The sequence below is a fragment of the Peromyscus californicus genome, unplaced genomic scaffold (genome assembly GCF_007827085.1).
Source record: "Peromyscus californicus insignis strain IS unplaced genomic scaffold, ASM782708v3 Scaffold_14__1_contigs__length_90479793_seg_2, whole genome shotgun sequence".
Classification (NCBI taxonomy): Eukaryota; Metazoa; Chordata; class Mammalia; order Rodentia; family Cricetidae; genus Peromyscus; species Peromyscus californicus.
In genome coordinates, this window is record NW_026294436.1 from 38,434,098 (window position 1) to 38,452,600 (window position 18,503).

General features: G+C 48.0%; 1 protein-coding gene across 1 annotated transcript in view; it reads left to right on the forward strand.

The window, feature by feature from the left end:
- Nmnat2 (nicotinamide nucleotide adenylyltransferase 2) overlaps positions 1–18,503 on the forward strand; it is a 164,315-nt gene that overhangs the window by 113,893 nt on the left and 31,919 nt on the right. The window contains exons 2-6 of the mRNA XM_052737195.1: positions 10,612–10,700; positions 11,428–11,495; positions 13,759–13,837; positions 15,543–15,669; positions 17,744–17,824. Of these exons, the coding sequence (XP_052593155.1) occupies positions 10,612–10,700; positions 11,428–11,495; positions 13,759–13,837; positions 15,543–15,669; positions 17,744–17,824 (444 nt within the window). The remainder of the gene's footprint in view (positions 1–10,611; positions 10,701–11,427; positions 11,496–13,758; positions 13,838–15,542; positions 15,670–17,743; positions 17,825–18,503) is intronic.

An 18,503-nucleotide genomic window follows, 5' to 3' on the forward strand; every position in this document is an offset into this window, starting at 1 on the left:
CTGCCTGCCTCTGCCTCCCAAGTGCTGGGATTAAAGGCATGCACCACTATGCCCAGCTCAGAGAACAACTTTTGAGAACTGGTTCTCTGGTTCTCTTCTTCCACCATGTGGGTCCTGGAAACACATTCAGGTTGTCCGGCTTGGCAGCAAGCACCTTCACCTGCTGGGCCATCTCATCAGCAGATAAACAGGATTTTTAAACATTAAAATTAATTCACAAAAAATCACATTCAGATGAACAAAATAGCCACGCTTTACACAAAGGCAAGGATCTGCCCCTGGGCCTGGATAAGCCCTTGTCACCTTATTCTCACCTCCACTGTGACCCCAAGCTCCACCCGACCCTCAGAATCAGAATCTAGATTCTAACAAGCCCCACCAAGGGATACTGGACTATAGTCCCACAAAACGTGACTGCTATGAGCTGAATGTGAGTCTTCCGGAAATCCATACATTGACTCCTGATCTCCAGTGCCCTGGGGCTGACTTCGGAAACTGACCAGTTGTGAGAACTGAGCTACCAGAGTGCTTGTGCTCAAGGGAGCTATTTGCTCCTCTATGGCTCTCCCACCGTGAATCCATCTGGAAGGCCACACACAGGAGGAGCAGACTCACCAGACACCGGCTCCACTGGCAACCTGATTCGAGATACACACGGGGAAATTTGAGCACAGTGCTGCCATGTCACAGCTCCAAAGGTTGGAATCTAAACAGCAGCAAAAATGGGACCTTCCAGAGGTACCTAATTGGAGCCAGCTTGCTGGCCAGTTGCCTGGATTTGCTCAGTACTATCCTAAAATGTAACATCTGGTGGTTTACTATGAGCTTTAAGATAATAGTTTGTTTTGAAATAATTATTCATCTGTAGGAAGTTGCAAGGATAAGACAGAGACATCCCATTCATGTAGCCTTCATTTAGTTTCTACCAGCAGTTATCGTCTTAGTCTTCTGTTTTGTTTTTTTTGTTTTTGTTTTTCGAGACAAGGTTTCTCCATGTAGCTTTGGAACCTGTCCTGGTACTAATTCTGTAGACCAGGCTGGCCTTGAACTCACAGAGATCCGCCTGTCTCTACCTTCCCAGTGCCGCTGCTGCCGCCGCCGCCGCCGCCGCCGCCGCCGCCGCCGCCGCCGCCGCCGCCACCACCCAGCTCCGTCTTAGTCTTTTTGAGCCTCTGTAACAAGACACCTTAGATTGGAGAACTTGCAAAAAACACAATACCTTGTTCACAGTGCTGGAGGGTGGGAAGACCCAAGTCAAGGTACCAGCAGAGTCCATGTCTGGTGAGAATCCATCCTTCCTTTATGTCCTCACACCGTGGGAGGGCAACAGAGGAGTATATGATGCCCCTTGAGCAGAGGCATTCCTGAGGGCTCCACTCTCACAGGCTCACTCTCCACTCTTACCTACCTAAGTCCTCACCTCTCAATACCAACACCTTGGCGTTCAGGATTCAACAACTGAATTTGGGAGGGTCACAAACATCCAGTGCCCAGTGGTTACATTTTGTGTAACTATAGTACAGTGTCAGAATGAGGACCTGACATTGGCATAATGTACATGTGTGAATTGGCATCGAGTATATGGCATTTTACCACATGTACAGATTTAGATACAACACAATTAAGAACAAGAGCTGGTTTATGAGGTTGGAGAGATGGATCAGTGGTTAAGAGTGTGTGCTGTTCTTAAAGAGGACCCCAGTTTCATTTTTGTTTGTTTGTTTGTTTTTGTTTTTCAAGACAAGGTTTCTCTGTTTAACAGCCCTATCTGTCTTGGAGCTAGCTCTGTAGACCAGGCTGGCCTCGAACTCACAGAGATCCGTCTGCCTCTGCCTCCCGAGTGCTGGGATTAAAGGCGTGCGCCAGCACCTCCTAGCCCAGTTTGACTCAGCGTCCATGTCAAGTGGCTCACAAACACCTTTATCTCCAGCTCCAGGGGATCAGATGTCTCTGCCACCACCGCCCGGCTTGTTTGTTTTTTAAAAGACTTTTATTTTAAGTTATGTATATGTATGTGATTGTGGGTGTGTGCATGTGAGTGTAGGTGTCCACAGAGGGCAGAGACATCTGATCCCCTGGAGCTGGAGATAAAGGTGTTTGTGAGCCACTTGACATGGATGCTGAGTCAAACTGGGCTAGGAGGTGCTGGCGCACGCCTTTAATCCCAGCACTCGGGAGGCAGAGGCAGATGGATCTCTGTGAGTTCGAGGCCAGCCTGGTCTACAAAGTGAGTTCCAAGAAAGGCGCAAAGCTACACAGAGAAACCCTGTCTCGAAAAACCAAAATAAATAAATAACAAAACAAACAGACAAAACCTGGTCCATGATACAAAGATCTCACTAGAGCTCTAAGTCCGCCCCATCCTCCCTCCCTGCCCTACTCCCTGGCGAATACTAAATTTTGACAACGTAATATACATGGAATCATGTATCTACAGCCTGTTGAGACTGCCTTTTCTTCACCAAGCTTAATATTGTTTCTAAGCACCTCTTGTAATTTGGATATGAAGTGTTTGTATATTGAAGCCTTGGTCCCCAGTGCAAGGGGTGGGGCTTTGGGAAGGGGTTGGATCCTGAGGGCTCTGACTCATCCATGGATATTAATCCGCCGGTGGTTTAACATTCAATGACATTATTGATAGGTGATGGGAACTTCCAGAGGTAGGGCCACGTACAGGAAACAAACAAATGTCCCACAATAGGTAAATGGCTGAAAAAGCTGTGGTGTCCTGCAGTGTGTCTTTAAGGGCAGTATCTTGTCCCAGAGTCTACCCCCACCCCTGCTCTCTGCTTCCTAGTCTCCACGAGGTGAGTGACTTTGACCTTTCATACCTCTGCCATGATGCTTTCCCACGGCCCAGAAACAGCAGAACCAGCCAGCCATGCACCGAAACCCTGAAGCCGTGCCAAAATGAACCCTCCTCTTCTAGCTGTTCTCTTGGGTACCAGCCACAGTGCTGAGAAGTCTGACGCAAACACACCCAGACTGTTGAGTGTATTGTTATCATCTCCTGCTACTGATGACTAGTACTCCATGGTGTGTGTATATCACAGTTTGAAACTGTGTGTTAGCCATTTTTCAGACTGTAGGACATTTTGACTGTTTCCTCTACTTGGTTCTTACAGATGAAAGGGCCATGACTTATTCTAGTTCCTTGACTTTCCAAGTAAATTTTATATTTTCACTTTTAAAAGTCTTGCTGGGATTTTAATAGGAATTACATTACATTTACATGTCATTTTGGGGGCAAAATCTTTATTGTGTGAGACTTACGCAAATTTCCTTGTATTTCTATTTTGATTGCTATTGTATAGAAATAACTTAGTTTTCTGCTGAGTGGTAGTGGCGCACATCTTTAATCCCGGCACTTGGGAGACAGAGACAGGTGGGTCTCTGTGAGTTCGAGGCCAGCCTGATCTAAAGAGTGAGTTCCAGGACAGCCAGGGATACACAGAGAAATCCTGTCTCAAAAACAAACAAACAAACAGAAATAACTTAATTTTCTTCTATGGATCTTGTCATTTGACTTTGCTGAGCCCAGCACAATCATTAGTTCTAGGAGCTGCTTTATGGATTTCTTGAGATTTCTAAGAAGATGGTCATCTACAGTTTTTAATTTTTCTTGGACTCATGTGTTTTATTTCCTTTCCTTGCCTTGTGATGGCACTCTGTCAAGGGACAATAATGGGTGCATACATCCCTCAAGTACATTAGCTATGAGTTTTACAGATATCCTTTATCAAGTTAAGAAAGTGTCTCTCCGTTCTTTACTAAAGTTTTATCACAAGTCAAGGATTTGAATTTGTCAACTACTTTTTACATGTTGATGGGATGAGGTGAATTTTCTTCTTTTTGTTGTTTGTTTTTTTGAGAAAAAGTTTCCCTGTGTAGCCCTGGCTGTCCTGGAACTCACTCTGTAGACCAGGATGGCCTCAAATTCACAGAGATCCTCTTGCCTCTACCTCCCAAGTGCTGGGATCAAAGGTGTGCACCACCACCACCAGTGAATCTTCTTCTTTATCCTATGGTTGTACTTTGTCAACTTGACACAAGCTGGAGTCACTTAAGAAGAGTGAACCTCAACTGAGGAACTGCCTCCCCGATATTGACTTTGGGCATACCTGTGGGACATTTTCTTGATTACTGATTATTGAGGGAGTACCCAACCCCCTGTGGGCAGTGCCAGCCATGGGCAGGTGGTCTTGGGTTGTATAAGAAAGCAGGCTGAGCAAGCCAGTAAGCAGCACCCCTTCATGATCTGTGCTTCAGTTCCTGCCTCTGGGTTCTTGCTTTGGCTTCCTTCAATGATGGCCTGTGATCAGGGCATGTAAACTGAATAAACCCTTCTTCCCCAGGTTGCTTTGGTTTATCACAGTGACAGAGAGTAGACTATGACAATGGTGAGTTACACTGAATGGTATTTCAAATATCAAGATGGCTTGGCTTCCCTGGGGTACACGCTACTTGGTCACCGTATGTGACTCTTTCTATGCATATATATCTGGGTCCTGTTACTAATATTTTGTTAATGATTCTTGTACAAATATTTCTAACAGTATGGGTCTTCAGTTTCTTTTATATATTATCTTTTTTCTGGCTTGGGTATCAGGATAATACAATTTTCATAGAGTGAATTGGAAACTTTTTATTTTCTAGACAAGATTCTACAAAAGAGGGTAATCTTTATCTCCTGATCCTCCTGCCTCTACTACCAAGTGCTGGGATTGCAGGCATGACCTAGTATGAATAGCTTTGTGCATTTTATTATTTATAATTTGAGTTGATCTTTGAATCATACACAGAAGGCATTTTACAGATAGACAAGTTAAGGCCCAGAGAAATTAAGAGACTTGCCTGGGATCTGGACATCTTCCAGTCCCAAGTCGGGTGTGGTTTCTACAGCCCGTACATCCTAGGTCATTCCAGGCAGATTTCTCACACATTTGGAATCTCCTTGGGAAATAGAGAAGAAAAAGATTCCACCTGTTCCTGGCCACTTGTCTAGGAGGCTGCAAACCTTCCTTATCTGACAGTCTAGTCAAGTTAGAGAATAACAAGGTGCATGGAAAACTGCCGTGTGTCAAATCCAGGACTCTTTCTGTGGTAGACAGCACTTAATACAAAGCCACACAACTAGTCAAACCTCAGAAAATAAGGGACTGTGGAGAGCCCTCGATAAGACATCTGTATCACACTCCTTTCCCTGAAAGGTTCAGGGATCATTTCAAAAAGAGGACTGGAAAGCTTGTAAGACCCACAGGTTGGGAAAGACTCCTGTGAAACTATTTTCTAGACACATGGGCCCTGTGCACACACGGCCAGTAAAGAGAATAGATGGGGTTTGGGGACTTAACTCAGCAGTAGAGCGCTTGCCTAGCAAGTGCAAGGCCCTGGGTTTGGTCCTCAGCTCTGGAAGAGAGAGAGAGAGAGAGAGAGAGAACAGATAAAGTCAACTTTATCCTCTAGCACCCTTTGTGGGTTTTATGTTCCATCAGCATTTCCTAAATTGAACTGAGCTACCCAATCACAGTAACTCTTCTGGTTGAAGTGCCTTGACTCAGAGTTGGGATCTTCCTTTCCAAACCTGCCTCTCCAGGAGACAGTGAACTCAGAAGTGTTGCAAACAGCGGAGTCATTTATCTTGGCCGGGAGGAAAGAGTCACAGCTACTAAGGCAATTCATTGGTACAATGGATGTTCCCTGAATATTATGAATATGGTCTACAGAATGGAGTGGGCAGTCAAGGTCACTTAGAGGACATCTTACAGGAACAAGAGTGAGCACTGACAGCTTCATGAGCTTGCTGTGTGAGAACATTTACTTACCGAGTACCTATTGCTCAACAGACAAGTCACTCAGCTGGGTGTTTTCGAACCAAAGATGTTTTTGGCATGGGAGTCAGAGCACCCTGGGACCCACATAGTGATTCAAAGGCAACGTCAACACTGTTTGGCCTACATGAACTTAGTGTGAATCATCTCTCCTGTGATACGCTAACCTCACACCCGCTCTGCCTGTGCACTTGGGACTTCTTACCTACAGCAATGTGTCTGTCTTTGAGAAATCCATAAAACAGGAAAGGGGCTGAGAGAATTTCCAGGTCCCCCGAACTGGATTCATAGTGAAATGTGAGGAAAGTAAGTCCAGAGGAGGATCGTGCTGGGCAGACCAGACATGTTGGACATGAGAAGGAGCTGGGTTTTAAGACATGTAAGCAAAGAGTAAACAGACACTTGTTGGAAAAAAGGGGAGAGTCAGGAGGAGCTGGCTCATTGCAGCTGAGAGTCTGTGGCAGCCAAGGGCCAGACGGATCTGATCCTGAGAAAGCCAGGCGCGAAGGGCCAAGAGACAGAAGACGGGCCATGGAATTCATTCAAATATCAAAATAAGACTCAGCGGGTGAAGTAATAGTGCTTCTTTCAAAATCAAAGTTGGGGGCTGGGAAGAAGGTCCAACAGTTAAGAGTGCTTATTGCAGCCGGGCAGTGGTGGCACACACTTAACCCCAGCACTCGGGAGGCAGAGGCAGGCAGATCTCCAAGTTTGAGGCCAGCCTGGTCTATAAAGTGAGTTCCAGGACAGCCAGGGCTACACACACACACACACACACACACACACACACACACACACACACACACACACATACTGTAGTAGTTTAAATGAGACATGTTCCCCATGGGCTTAGGCTATTAAAACATTGGTCCCCATTTGGTAGCACTGTTTGGGGAGATTATGGAACCTTTAGGACATGGAGCCTTGCTAGAGAAAGTATGTCATGGGGTTGTGGGGGGGTAGCTTTGAGAGTTTACAGTCTTGCCCCACTTACAGTTCACTCTCTGATTCCTGTGTGGGGTTCAGACGTGAGCTCTAAGCTTCCTGTCCTTATCACCATGCCTACCTATTGCCGTGACACCCCCACTATTATGAACTGTAGCCAAAATAAACTATTTTACAAGTTGGTTTTGCTCATGCTATTTTTATCATAGCAATAAGAAAGCAAACAAATGCACATATATATGTGTATAAATTAAAATAAATCAGTGCACTGGCTGATCTTTCAGAGGACCCGGTTCAATTCCCGAACCCACATGGCAGCTCACAACTCTCTCTAACTCCAGTTCCAGGGGATCCCACACCCTCACACAGACACACATGCAGGTAAAACCCAATACACAGGAAAAGAAAGGAAACAGCATCAATAGATAACAACGTAGCACACCTATTAGAATGACTAAATGCACCCACCCAACAGTAGCAAATGTTGGCAAGGATGTGGGCCAATACTCATTCTCATTAACTGCTTGCTGCTGGTGAGGATGCAACACGGTACAGCCATTTTGGAAGACAGTGGCAGTTTCTTATAGCACTAAATATATTCTTACCATATGACCCAGTGATCTCACTCCTATAGATCTACCTAAATGAGCTAAAAATATAACTATGCAAATACCTACATGAATGTTTTGTTTGTAATCGCCAAAAACCGAGCAGCAATGACAATGTATTTCAGCAGGTAGATAGAACAGCAAACTGAGAATCAGCTGGGTGATGGGATATTACTCATTGATGAAGAGAAATAAACTATTTAACCATGGTAACTGTCTTGGTTTGGGTTATTATTGCTATGATGAAACACCATGACCAAAGCAACTTGAAGAGGAAAGGGTTTGTTTGGCTAACACTTCCATATTGCTATTCATCACCAATGGAAGTCAGGAAAGCAACTCAAAACAGGGCAGGAATCTGGAGGCAGGAGCTGATGCAGAGGCCATGGAGGGGAGCTGCTTACTGGCTTGCTCCTAATGGCTTCCTCAGCCTGCTTTCTTATAGACCCCAGGACCACCAGCCCAGGGATGGCCCCACCCACAATGGACTGGGCCCTCCTCCATCCATCACTAATTAAGAAAATGCCTTATCGGCTTGCCTCCAGCCTGGTCTTATGGAGGCATTTTTTTAGTGGAGGTTCCCTCCTCTCAGATGACATTAGCTTGGGTCGAGTTGACATAGAACTAGCCAGTGTGGAGAGACATGGAGAACTTAAATGCATAGCGCTTAGTGAAAAGAGCCGTTCTGAAGAGACGGCATGCTGGATTGTTCTGATCCCTAGCCGTGGCAAACCTCAAGAAATAGTAAAAAGAACCATGGTTGACAGAGAGGTCCAGTGGGAAGGACAATGTATATAGTTGGAGCACTGTAGACTCAAGGCAGTGAAATACTCCGCGTGGTGCTGCTGCTTAATAGATCTGTGTCCCACACTTAGCAAAACCTACAGAATTCTATAGCACAGAATGAATCTTAATGTAGACAGACCGTGCACAACAGTTAATCAAGTGGAACAAATGTGCTGCACGGGTGCGAGGCTGTTCATGGAATGGGGACCCTGGGTGGGAGAGGAGTGAGAGGAACCATGCCGTGTGTTGAATTATAGGTACAGTCTCCCCCATTGACTATGAAAAAACAAAAACAAAAAACTAACATGTTAAAAAAATAGTCAATTGTTTTTTAAAAAAGATTTTACATTGAAGGGATAAAGGAAACAGCTGTGGTGATAATTGTTTTTAAATGCAGAGAGAGCCACCAAGGTCATGAAAGCTTGACTGTAAAATCTACAACCAGCCTTGCTGCCCCACCCCCGCCCTTTCTCTCACAGATTTCCCCCATGTGGCTCAGCTGGTGAAGGGTTTGCCTCAAGCTGGAGGACCTGACTTTGATCCTCAGCATTCACTTAAAAAGACAGGCACGGGGCTGAAGAGATGGCTCAGAGGTTAAGAGCACTTGCTTCTCTCACAAAGGACACAGGTTCAGTTCCCCCACACCAACATGGCAGCCAGCAACCATCTGTAACTCCAGTTCCAGGGGCTATGAAGTCGTCTTCTGGCCTCTAAGGGCATCAGGCATGTACATGATGCATATATACATGCAGGCAAAACACTCATACATATAAAAAGCATGGCAGAAAGCCAGGCGTGGTGGTGCATACCTTTAATCTCAGCATTCCGGAGGTAGAGGCAGGGGGATCTCTGTGAAACTGAGGCCGGCCTGCCTGGTCTACAAAGTGAGTTCCAGAGCAGCCAGAGCTGTTGTGCAGAGAAACTCTGTCTGGAAAAATCAAACAAATTAATAATAATAATAATAAAAGATTTAAAAAGGGCGGGGGGTGTTCACCAGCCAGCTAGTTTGGACAGTCAGTGAACTCCAGGTTCAGTGAGGGATCTTGTCTCAAAAATATAGAGGGGGCTAGAGAGTTAGCACAGAGATTAAAGTGAGCACTGTTCTCCCAGAGGACCTAAGATTACCCCAACATCCACATGCGGCTCGTAAACTCCTGTAACTCCAGCTCCAAGGGATCTGATGCCCTTTTCTGGGCTTCTCTGGCACCTGCACAGGTTCTTGCTCTCTCTCTCTCTCTCTCTCTCTCTCTCTCTCTCTCTCTCTCGCACACAATTATAAAGTAAATCTTTTGTAAAATCAAGGTGAAAAGTAAATGAGGAAATCAATTCCCACCTCCACAAGAATATGTACACACATACACAAAAATAGAAAACTTAAAAAATTGCCGGGCGGTGGTGGCGCACGCCTTTAATCCCAGCACTCGGGAGGCAGAGCCAGGAGGATCTCTATGAGTTCGAGGCCAGCCTGGACTACCAAGTGAGTTCCAGGAAAGGCGCAAAGCTACACAGAAACCCTGTCTCGAAAAATCCAAAAAAAAAAATATACAATCTGGGGTTGGGGATTAGCTCAGTGGGGGTGGGGGAGCAGGGACATGAGAGAGGCAGGCAGGCAGACAGATGGACGGACAGAGAGAACGGGGAAGAGATCAGAGGAAGAAGAGCAAGACGAGAGGGGACTGTGGCCCACCTGCACTTTAGAAGGATGCGCTCGTGCATAGCTGGCGGTGGAAAGGCACCGGGAGGCAGTGATGATGTAACCCCCTCGGTGGCCGAGGCAGGCTGCTGCCATGGTGGGAGCTAACAACCAGACTTCAAAGCTTTTCTGGTTCACCAGTTTTTCTCATGAAAGTGAGCCTGGGCTTGCATGATCCATTTGGATAATCAACACGATTCTCTTAAAAGGAGGCTTTTGTTCGGCTAGGCTTTTTTTTTTCCTCAAGCAACTGCTGACTGCCTAGGCTGGTGGTTAATTCTCTATGATGATGTACACGGCCCTTTACATTTGTTTTCCTATTTCTTCCTTCTTGGTAATTGGATGAGGCAATCGGCACATCTTTCATATTCTAAGGAGGCTTACTTTTTCTGTTCAGAGGAATTTCTGCAAGTGACAATAGGAGCAAATTCCAATCAGAGGCTCTTTAATGTCACTTAATGAGGTGCTTGTTAAACCCCTCCAGCCACTGTGGCTCCTCCAACACAAACTCCTTACCACTGGATTAAGCCCTGAATTAAGATTAAGTCCTAAATCCTTTCGTTTCTGGGGCTAAGGTCTGCCTCCCAAACCTTTGAGTCACCGCCATTTGCTTTGAAGTTGACACCTTCTATTTAAATAGCAAGCACCAAACCTCAGCAGGCTGAGGGCCCAACAGATTGACTTCGATTATCACCTTTAATCCACACCCTTCCTCTCTTGTAATATGCAACTTTCTTCTCTTAATTAGAAAGAGCCAGGGATTATCTGCACAAGACCGGAAGATTCATTGTGATTGGTGGGATTGTCTCTCCTGTCCACGACTCCTATGGAAAACAGGTGGGCCGCTCCCTCTGCCCTCTCTCCCCTCACCCTCCCTCCTCATGACCGCTCCCCTGGATAAAACTGCCCCACCGTGGTCTCTGAGGGCATTCCTGGAAATGCTAACTGCCTCGCAGTAGGCATCTGGCTTTCATCCCTGGACCACGGTCAGACCTGGGTGTCTGGCCACAGCCTGAGGGCCGGGTGCCCACCACAGCCAGCTGCTCACAGAGAGGAGCGAGTATGTATGCCTGCACTGTGTGGCTGTGCCGGGCTCCAGATTGGCAGCGGGTTATGGGTGGAGCTCGCTGCATTGGACAAATAGTTCCTGAGATTTTTATTTTGGAAAAGGCATCCCAGTTGCCTCTTATAATTTGCCACAGGTCCCCCCAAAAGGTGGGAACTCACCAGTCACTTCTGTTTGTCCCACAGACACTCTCATCACTAAACCAGGCTAACTGAGTTTAACCCAGGTCAAACCTTCGATCTGTGCAGAGCGGGCACTGGCTGATTCAGACTCTGATGCAGCGGGATACACCACACATCCTCCATCCCTTCCCTTCTCCCCTGTCACTCAATGTCTGTGTGTGTGACAAGACAAAGGGACAAGTCACTGAGTCAATCTCTCATTTCCTCTTACCATCAAACATGGCTGCACTTCGTAATGGGGGTGGTTTATGCCGGTGTTTCGGGGTGCTGTGGGAGACTGAGGCCACCTCCTACTCACGGCTTCGTTGCTCCCCAGGGCCTTGTGTCGAGCCGGCACCGTCTCATCATGTGTCAGCTGGCCGTCCAGAATTCCGACTGGATCAGGTAGGGCTGGGATGATGGTGCCAGAGGCCAAGGGTCCTGGGCTCCCTGGGATGGAATGGAAAAGAGGAAGGGTCGGTAATTTGGAACCCACAGGGTGAGGAAGTAGGAGAGACATTAGCCCCACGCTGGCCCTAATTAGGTAGCTCTCCAGTGGTGGCCCAATTGATCACTGTTCATTTTTGAACCAAACAATCGAGCTCACAAAATTAAAGAGTTAGCTTAGGGAGTTTTGTATCTGTGGGTCCTGGGGTGATTCTTAGAGTTTCCAAAAACATCGCCGGGGCAGGGGGGGGGGGGGGGCGGGGAGGAGCCTAGTCCTCAAATCCCAAAAACCTCTCATTCACATTCCCACCAGCTTCCATTAGATCTCACCCACAACTCACTTCCTTTCAGAGAAAGTCCGTGGCCTTGACTACTGCCCACTTCTGATCTCAGGGTCCCTCAGGGGTCCACACTGACTCCTGGACAAAGGTGTGGGGCCGCTGAGCAGTGCTCTCTAGGGCATCTCTACCAACTCAGCCCTGAAGCTGGCTTCTTGATCTCCACCCCCCACCCCCTTTAGACTAGTGGTACCGCTAAGATGGCAGCCCTTCCCGTGCTCTGAGCCAGCAGTGTGTAATTACAGCAAGTTTCTACTAATTATGTTAATCATGTCCCCCAAGTTCCTACCGTTATAATTTGCATGAGAAGATGGTGTTTAAAAAAAATAATAATGGCACATCATTTGCTCTTTAATTTCCTACGGTGAAAAAATAGGCGGCATCTAGAAGTTTCCATGAAGGGAGGGGCATTGGCCTCAGAGTGAGGGATGCAGTTAACCCAGGAAGGATGGGTCAGCAGGATTGAGGGCCATGAAGGGAAGCCACATTGATGATTAAGCAGTGGTCCATGTGGGCCTGCGCAGTGATTTGTATGGGGAGCCTCACCCTTCGGGGACTTTCTTTTGGGTTGAGGACCAGGAAAGATGGCTCAGCAGTTAAGAGCACTTGCTGTTCTTCCGGAGGACACGAGTTCAGTTCCTACACCCACCTTGGCCAGCCTACTATTGTAACTCCAGCTCTAGGGGAGCTGACACCCTCTCTGGCCTACTCAGGCACCCTCACACACATAAATAAAAATAAACCTTACAAATAAAATAAAAAGACACAGTTGGGTAGAGAGTGGCGCCTGTTTCTCAGCTGAGAAACAGGCCCGGAGAAGTCTGGAGGACAGTCCATCTGTGATCAAGTCGGGGTTAGAAACCACATCTAATTGCCTGTGTGGGGAATGAATCTAGGGGAGAACATGCTGGGCAGAGGCTGTTCCTGCTTGGATGTTTTTTAGAAAATTCTGGAATAATTCCTTCATTGATCCGATGAATACTTACTGAGTGCCTACCACCTGCCCCACTTGGAAGAGCAGAACTGAGATGTCTAAGGAGCTTGGGGATGAGCTCTTGGGAGGGGAGCTGATTGGCTAGCCCCGACTCAGGGTACCTGTTTGGTGAGGCCAGGGCTTTGCTCACCTCCCACACTTGTGTGCACAGGGGCAGGGCAGGAGGAGCCAGGTGAGGGCAGGCAGGCCCCTTCATTTTCACTTAGCTCTCAACCCGGGGAATCGCGAGGTGCCTGGCAGGGGATGGACAGGGATGCTCCACTGCAAAGAGAGCATTTCAGAAATATCTCAATTTAGCAGCTCATTAAGTTGGCAATTGAGGCCAAGTGAGGCATCAGTCTGGGGCAGGATCCCTGCTCACTTCCCAGCCTCCTGTGCGGGAGGAGTTGGCTGGCCTGTGGTTTGTACCCTCTAGTCTAGCTGCCCTGCCTTATTTCCAGCCTTGAGGCACTACACCACCCCGTTGAGGCCGATGGGGCTGCTTCTCCAGGGCTTGCTCCGTCCCGGCTTGATGAGCCCCCGACACATTTAATTCTTATCACAATCCTGTAAGAGCCTGAAGATTTCCCTTTTCCATATGAAAATAAGCACAAGGCACTGTGCATACAAAATTTCCCCAAGTCCCCGCTCTCCAAAGCATGCTGAGCTGGGGTTAAACTCAGGGAGACTCACACCAGCACCTTCCTTAACCTGCCTATGCTAGATTCTTCCCATTTTACAGAGAGGGAAACCGGGGCTCGGGAACATATTTCGCAGCCTGGTTTAACCTGATTTGAGATCTAAGCACACAGCATGGCCAGACCTGCTAAGCTCCCTGAGCCTTGGAAGGCAGCAATGAGGGGAGAGTGCATGGCATGGAGACTAAGCACAGCCTCTCTTGTGGTGGCAGAGTGGACCCATGGGAGTGCTACCAAGACACCTGGCAGACCACCTGCAGCGTGTTGGAACACCATCGAGACCTCATGAAGGTGAGTCGGGCCACAGCCAAGGGTGGGTGGATGAGCCACTCAAGGTTGGGTGTTTAAGAACTGCCGAGGACAGGAGAGCTGCGGGGGGGGGGGGGGGGGGGGGGGGGGGGGGGGGGGTGCTGAGCAAGACACAGGCAAGGGTAGGGTATGTGGCCAATCATGTTCTTCCTGGACAGAGCAAGAGACTAAGGATGCAGCAAGAGAAATTCCTCATCCACAGAGTAGCTATTAAGTGACAGTGTGGCACTGTCTTTTCTGGTGATAAAATAATAATGAAAGAGAGCAGATCACCCTTCTAATCTATCAGCCACAGCTGGGCAGAGGAGTCCACAAAGCTGGCTGGGAAACTGCCTCACAGATGTAGCTAGATGTTGCTGTGACCTTCTTATGTTAGGAGCAGATGGAAATAGTGGATTAGTCCACAAAACAAATGCCTTGCTCTTCTAGGGCTTGCAGGATGGCCTATGGAAGCTGTGCCCAGAGGGTCTTCCTGGCCATCCCTGGGGCTTGAGGGTCCTCTCACAGCAGGACTCTGGTCCTGAAAATGCCACGGGCATCATCACTCCAGAGATGCTGCCTTTCAGGGAGGGGACCTTGAATATGCACTTAACCTGTAGTTCTCTGTTGCTCTCTGACCCTGGGTAAAGGGGAGTTGCTTCTGGCTCCACTGTGTAGAAGGCTACATTCTCAGCCCCTTATTTTCTACATGGCTGGAGGGATCAGTGGGCCTGATAACACAGGGTAATGGATAATGTATCTCAAGACACCATGCGGCTCTGAAGTGTGATGAGCAGGCCCCAGGGTACTTGGAACTCACCCCACACTTCCTGTGTGACACAAATACATTCTGCTCTGCCTGACACCGGTCTCTAGCTGGCCGTGTTACTGATGTGTCCGGCCTGTAGAGGCTGAGGTGGCGATGATCCCTGTTTGGTCTGACCTTTCCCACGTCTGCAGAGCTCCCTCACGATATGATCTCATTTGACAGGAAGCAGGCAGGGACCATAGATAGCCACGGCATGCAGAAGGTTATACCCAAAGCCCTGTCAGCATCAGGCCCTCCACAGGCCAGCCAGACTTGCATGTACTTGCTCAAGTATTTCTGCCGCAGTCAAAATGGCTTAAGGTGGGCCTGCATTCCTGAGGGATAGTCCCTTGGCCAGGAGGCTGATCTGCCCAACTGGGCTAGTTCCTAGAGAGGAGACTGGCTGATTTCCACCTAGATGTAGCTCCCCGCCTCCCCACTTTTTTTTTTTAACTGCAAAGAATGACTGAAGCCTGTAAATCCCAGCACTCAGGAAGTGGAGATAAGTGAACAGAACATTTAAAGTAATAGGTAGTAGTGGCCTTTAATTCCAACACTTCGGAGGCAGAGGCAGGTGGATCTCTGAGTTCGAGGCCAGCCTGGGCTACAGAGTGAGTTCCAGGATAGCCAAAGCTACACAGAGAAACCTTGTCTCAAAACAAACAAACAACAACAATAAATCTAGAAGGAGGAGAGCCTGAACTGCGGCCCAGGGCTGTGTGATGTCACTTCCCAAGCTTTTCTTGCTGAGTTACCCTGTTGCCTACCCGTGTAGACCATCCCTTGGCTCAAGGCCACCGTACTCTGCTGGGCAGACAGATGTCCACGGGGACAACTGGGCCGTGATTCTCAGCGTCACTTGGCTAAGGACACTGACTGAGTGCTTCTCCCTTTCCCCAGAGGGTGACCGGCTGCATCCTCTCTAATGTCAACACGCCTTCCATGACGCCTGTGATTGGACAGCCACAGCACGAGAACACCCAGCCCATCTACCAGAACAGCAACGTGACCACCAAACCCACCGCAGGTAAGGGATGCTGGGTAAGGTTCTCCATCTTCAGAGTCTCCTGGAGGGCCCACTTAGCGTTTGAGTTAGTCAGTCTGGAAAGAGGAAGAGCAGGAGGAAGAGGAGAAGGAGGGTGAAGCCTAGGAAAGAGAGAGAGAAGAGGAGAGGACAGTGTGCTTTCTTACATATTTAAACATAAATATAATTGCCTTAAGTAGGGATTTAATATATGAAAGGGAGCATTTTTCTTCCCCTCTTTCCGAGAGGTTGAGGGTCTCACCCCGGGGTCGCAGCGAGGAAGTAGCAGGGCCATGAGTCACGTTACATACGTAATGCCCATACCCTCAGCCACCTCCTCAAAAGCCAAGAGCAAAGGCACCAGAACGTTCTCCACACTGGCACTGTGCGCTTTATGGAGCTTTGTTCAGTCTTCACTTGTGTTCTCATTCAATGCAGTAATTCTGTGACGCAGATGCTGTCTTTCCTTTGACAAATAAAAAAAAGGAAGATCCAGAGACAGTTTGTGATTGGCCTAACCTGGACAGTTCAAAGGTTGTCAGGTCCGAGGGACATGCTCTAAAGGATTCTCCCGGGTCAGTTCTGACAGTTGAAGCTGAATGTGGTGGCAGACTCCTGTGTCCCAGAACTTGAGGGGGTAGAAACAGAAGGATCAGGGGTTTAAGGGCAGCTTGGGCTACATGAAATGCTGTTTCAAACAAAACATGACCGAATACAAATTCTAAGAGACAGATGCCCATTATTTTTCAAGCCGAGAGACCACAGACCATTATAATCCTGGTCTTTTGTAAACATAGTAAGCTATAAAGAAGAGCTAGGATTCCACAGTTTGTGTGCAGTTATACCGGGTGCTAAGCAAGTTTTGGGACTAGGGCCTGGAGAGATAGATCACAGAAGAGCCACACAGGCCACCTCGCAGCCACTTAGGGTCCTGATTACTGTGAAGACCACCTGTATGGGCAGGCACGCCCCCCTTCGCCCAGCAGAGATGACTCCAGTATGGAATCTGCCACTGGCTGAGGTCCCTTGGATTTGGGTATTACTGTCCAGTGGGACTGAGTGGCTAAGGACAGGCTTGAGACAAACCCACTGAGAAGCTCATGAGAAATGTATTAGTCACAGCGGCTTTCCATTGCTATGACCTAATGCCTGAGAAAAATCAGCCTTAAAGGAACAAAGATGTGTTTGGCTCAAGTTCCAGAGGTTTTAGTCCAGGGGCCCTTGACCATGTTGTCTTGATGCTGTGGAAGCATATAGCATCATGGGAGTGAGTGGCAGAGGAGATGGGTCACTTTGTCGTGGTCAGAAGCAAAGGGAGGGAAGGGAGAAACCAGGACACATACCCTCTGACCTAACTTTCTTCCATTAGATGCCACCTCCTAAAACTTCTACCACTTCCCACAGGGTCACCAGCTGGGGACCAAGCTTCAACACATGGCCTTTGGGGGACATTTAAGATTCAAACCATAGCCTTAAGTATTGGAAGAGCAGTCAGGCATGGTGCTGCATGCCATTAACCCCAGCACTCAGGAGGCAGAGGCAGGAAGACCTCTGTGAGTTCACGGCCTGCCTGGGCTACAGAGCAAGTTCCAGGACAGCCAGGACTACACAGAGGAGAGAGAAAAAAAAAAAAAAAGAATTAGAAGAGCAGCCATAAGAATGCACTTTAAATTTGCAATCTGACCCAACATACATGCATTATATTCATTAAAATGGAAGAAAATAAATAATACACCAAGATGCTAAGTTGTGGTTCTATCTAGATGTGGGATTGTGGGTCTGTTTCTTTTCTCTTTATATATCTCCCTTTTCTCTATTTTCTACTTTTCAACAATACACATGACAAGAAAATAGACCATGGCTCACATGCTTGTGCCTTGGACTCTGAATGAGAAGAAACAATTCTGGCTGTCCTTGCTCTGTCCTTCCTCTCTACCCTCCTCCCTCCTGCCTTCCTCGTTCCAGCCCCCCTCCCCTCCCCAGTACACCCCTGTTGTTTACAGTGGCCACGATGCTGGGCTGACACCAGTGCCAGTTGTGAGTGGTTCTTTCTGTCTGTCTGTCTTCTCTCCCATAGCCAAGATCTTGGGAAAGGTGGGAGAAAGCCTCACCAGGATCTGCTGTGTCCGCCCTCCCGTGGAGCGCTTCACCTTTGTAGGTAAGGGGGCGGGACTTCCTTTCCCTGGCCCATCCTTCCTCTTCCTCACCTCTCTTAATTCATCAGCAAATCCCCCACCTCCTGAAATTCACATATTGAATTGTTAACCCCCCAGGGGGTAGGATTAGGAACCAGGGTCTTTGAGAGACAATTAAATCATGAGGGTGAATTGCACACCAATAAGTAAATAAACAAAAGGCCCCCCCGAGGAGCTAACTCGCCCCTTCTACCATCTGAAGACACAAGGAGATGATGCTACTACCCATGTTGGTTCCTTCATCTTGGGCTTTCAACATCCAGAACACTCAGGAATAGATTCCTGCTGCTTGAAAGTCACCTTGCCTGTGGAATTTGTTGCATCGGCTTGGCCATCCTAGTGGGCGATCATTTGTAGAGCAGTGGTTGAAATAGACCAGAGGCAAGCAGGGATACCCAGGCCTACAGTGTCAAGAGGTCATGGGAGTAAGAGGGTGTGGTGCTCCTGGGAAGCCTTTCATGGCCATCTCCCTCCTCCAGCCTGCGCTCCGTCCTCACCCTGCCCTCCATAAAATACGTCTGCACACTGGATGTTTCCCGTGGGGTCTGGATCCTGCAGATCAGTTCAGGCAGCGTCTGTTCCTCCAGTGGGCACACATTCTTTCCCTGGGTTCCCTCTGTCTTTTGGGTGCTCCTCGGAAAC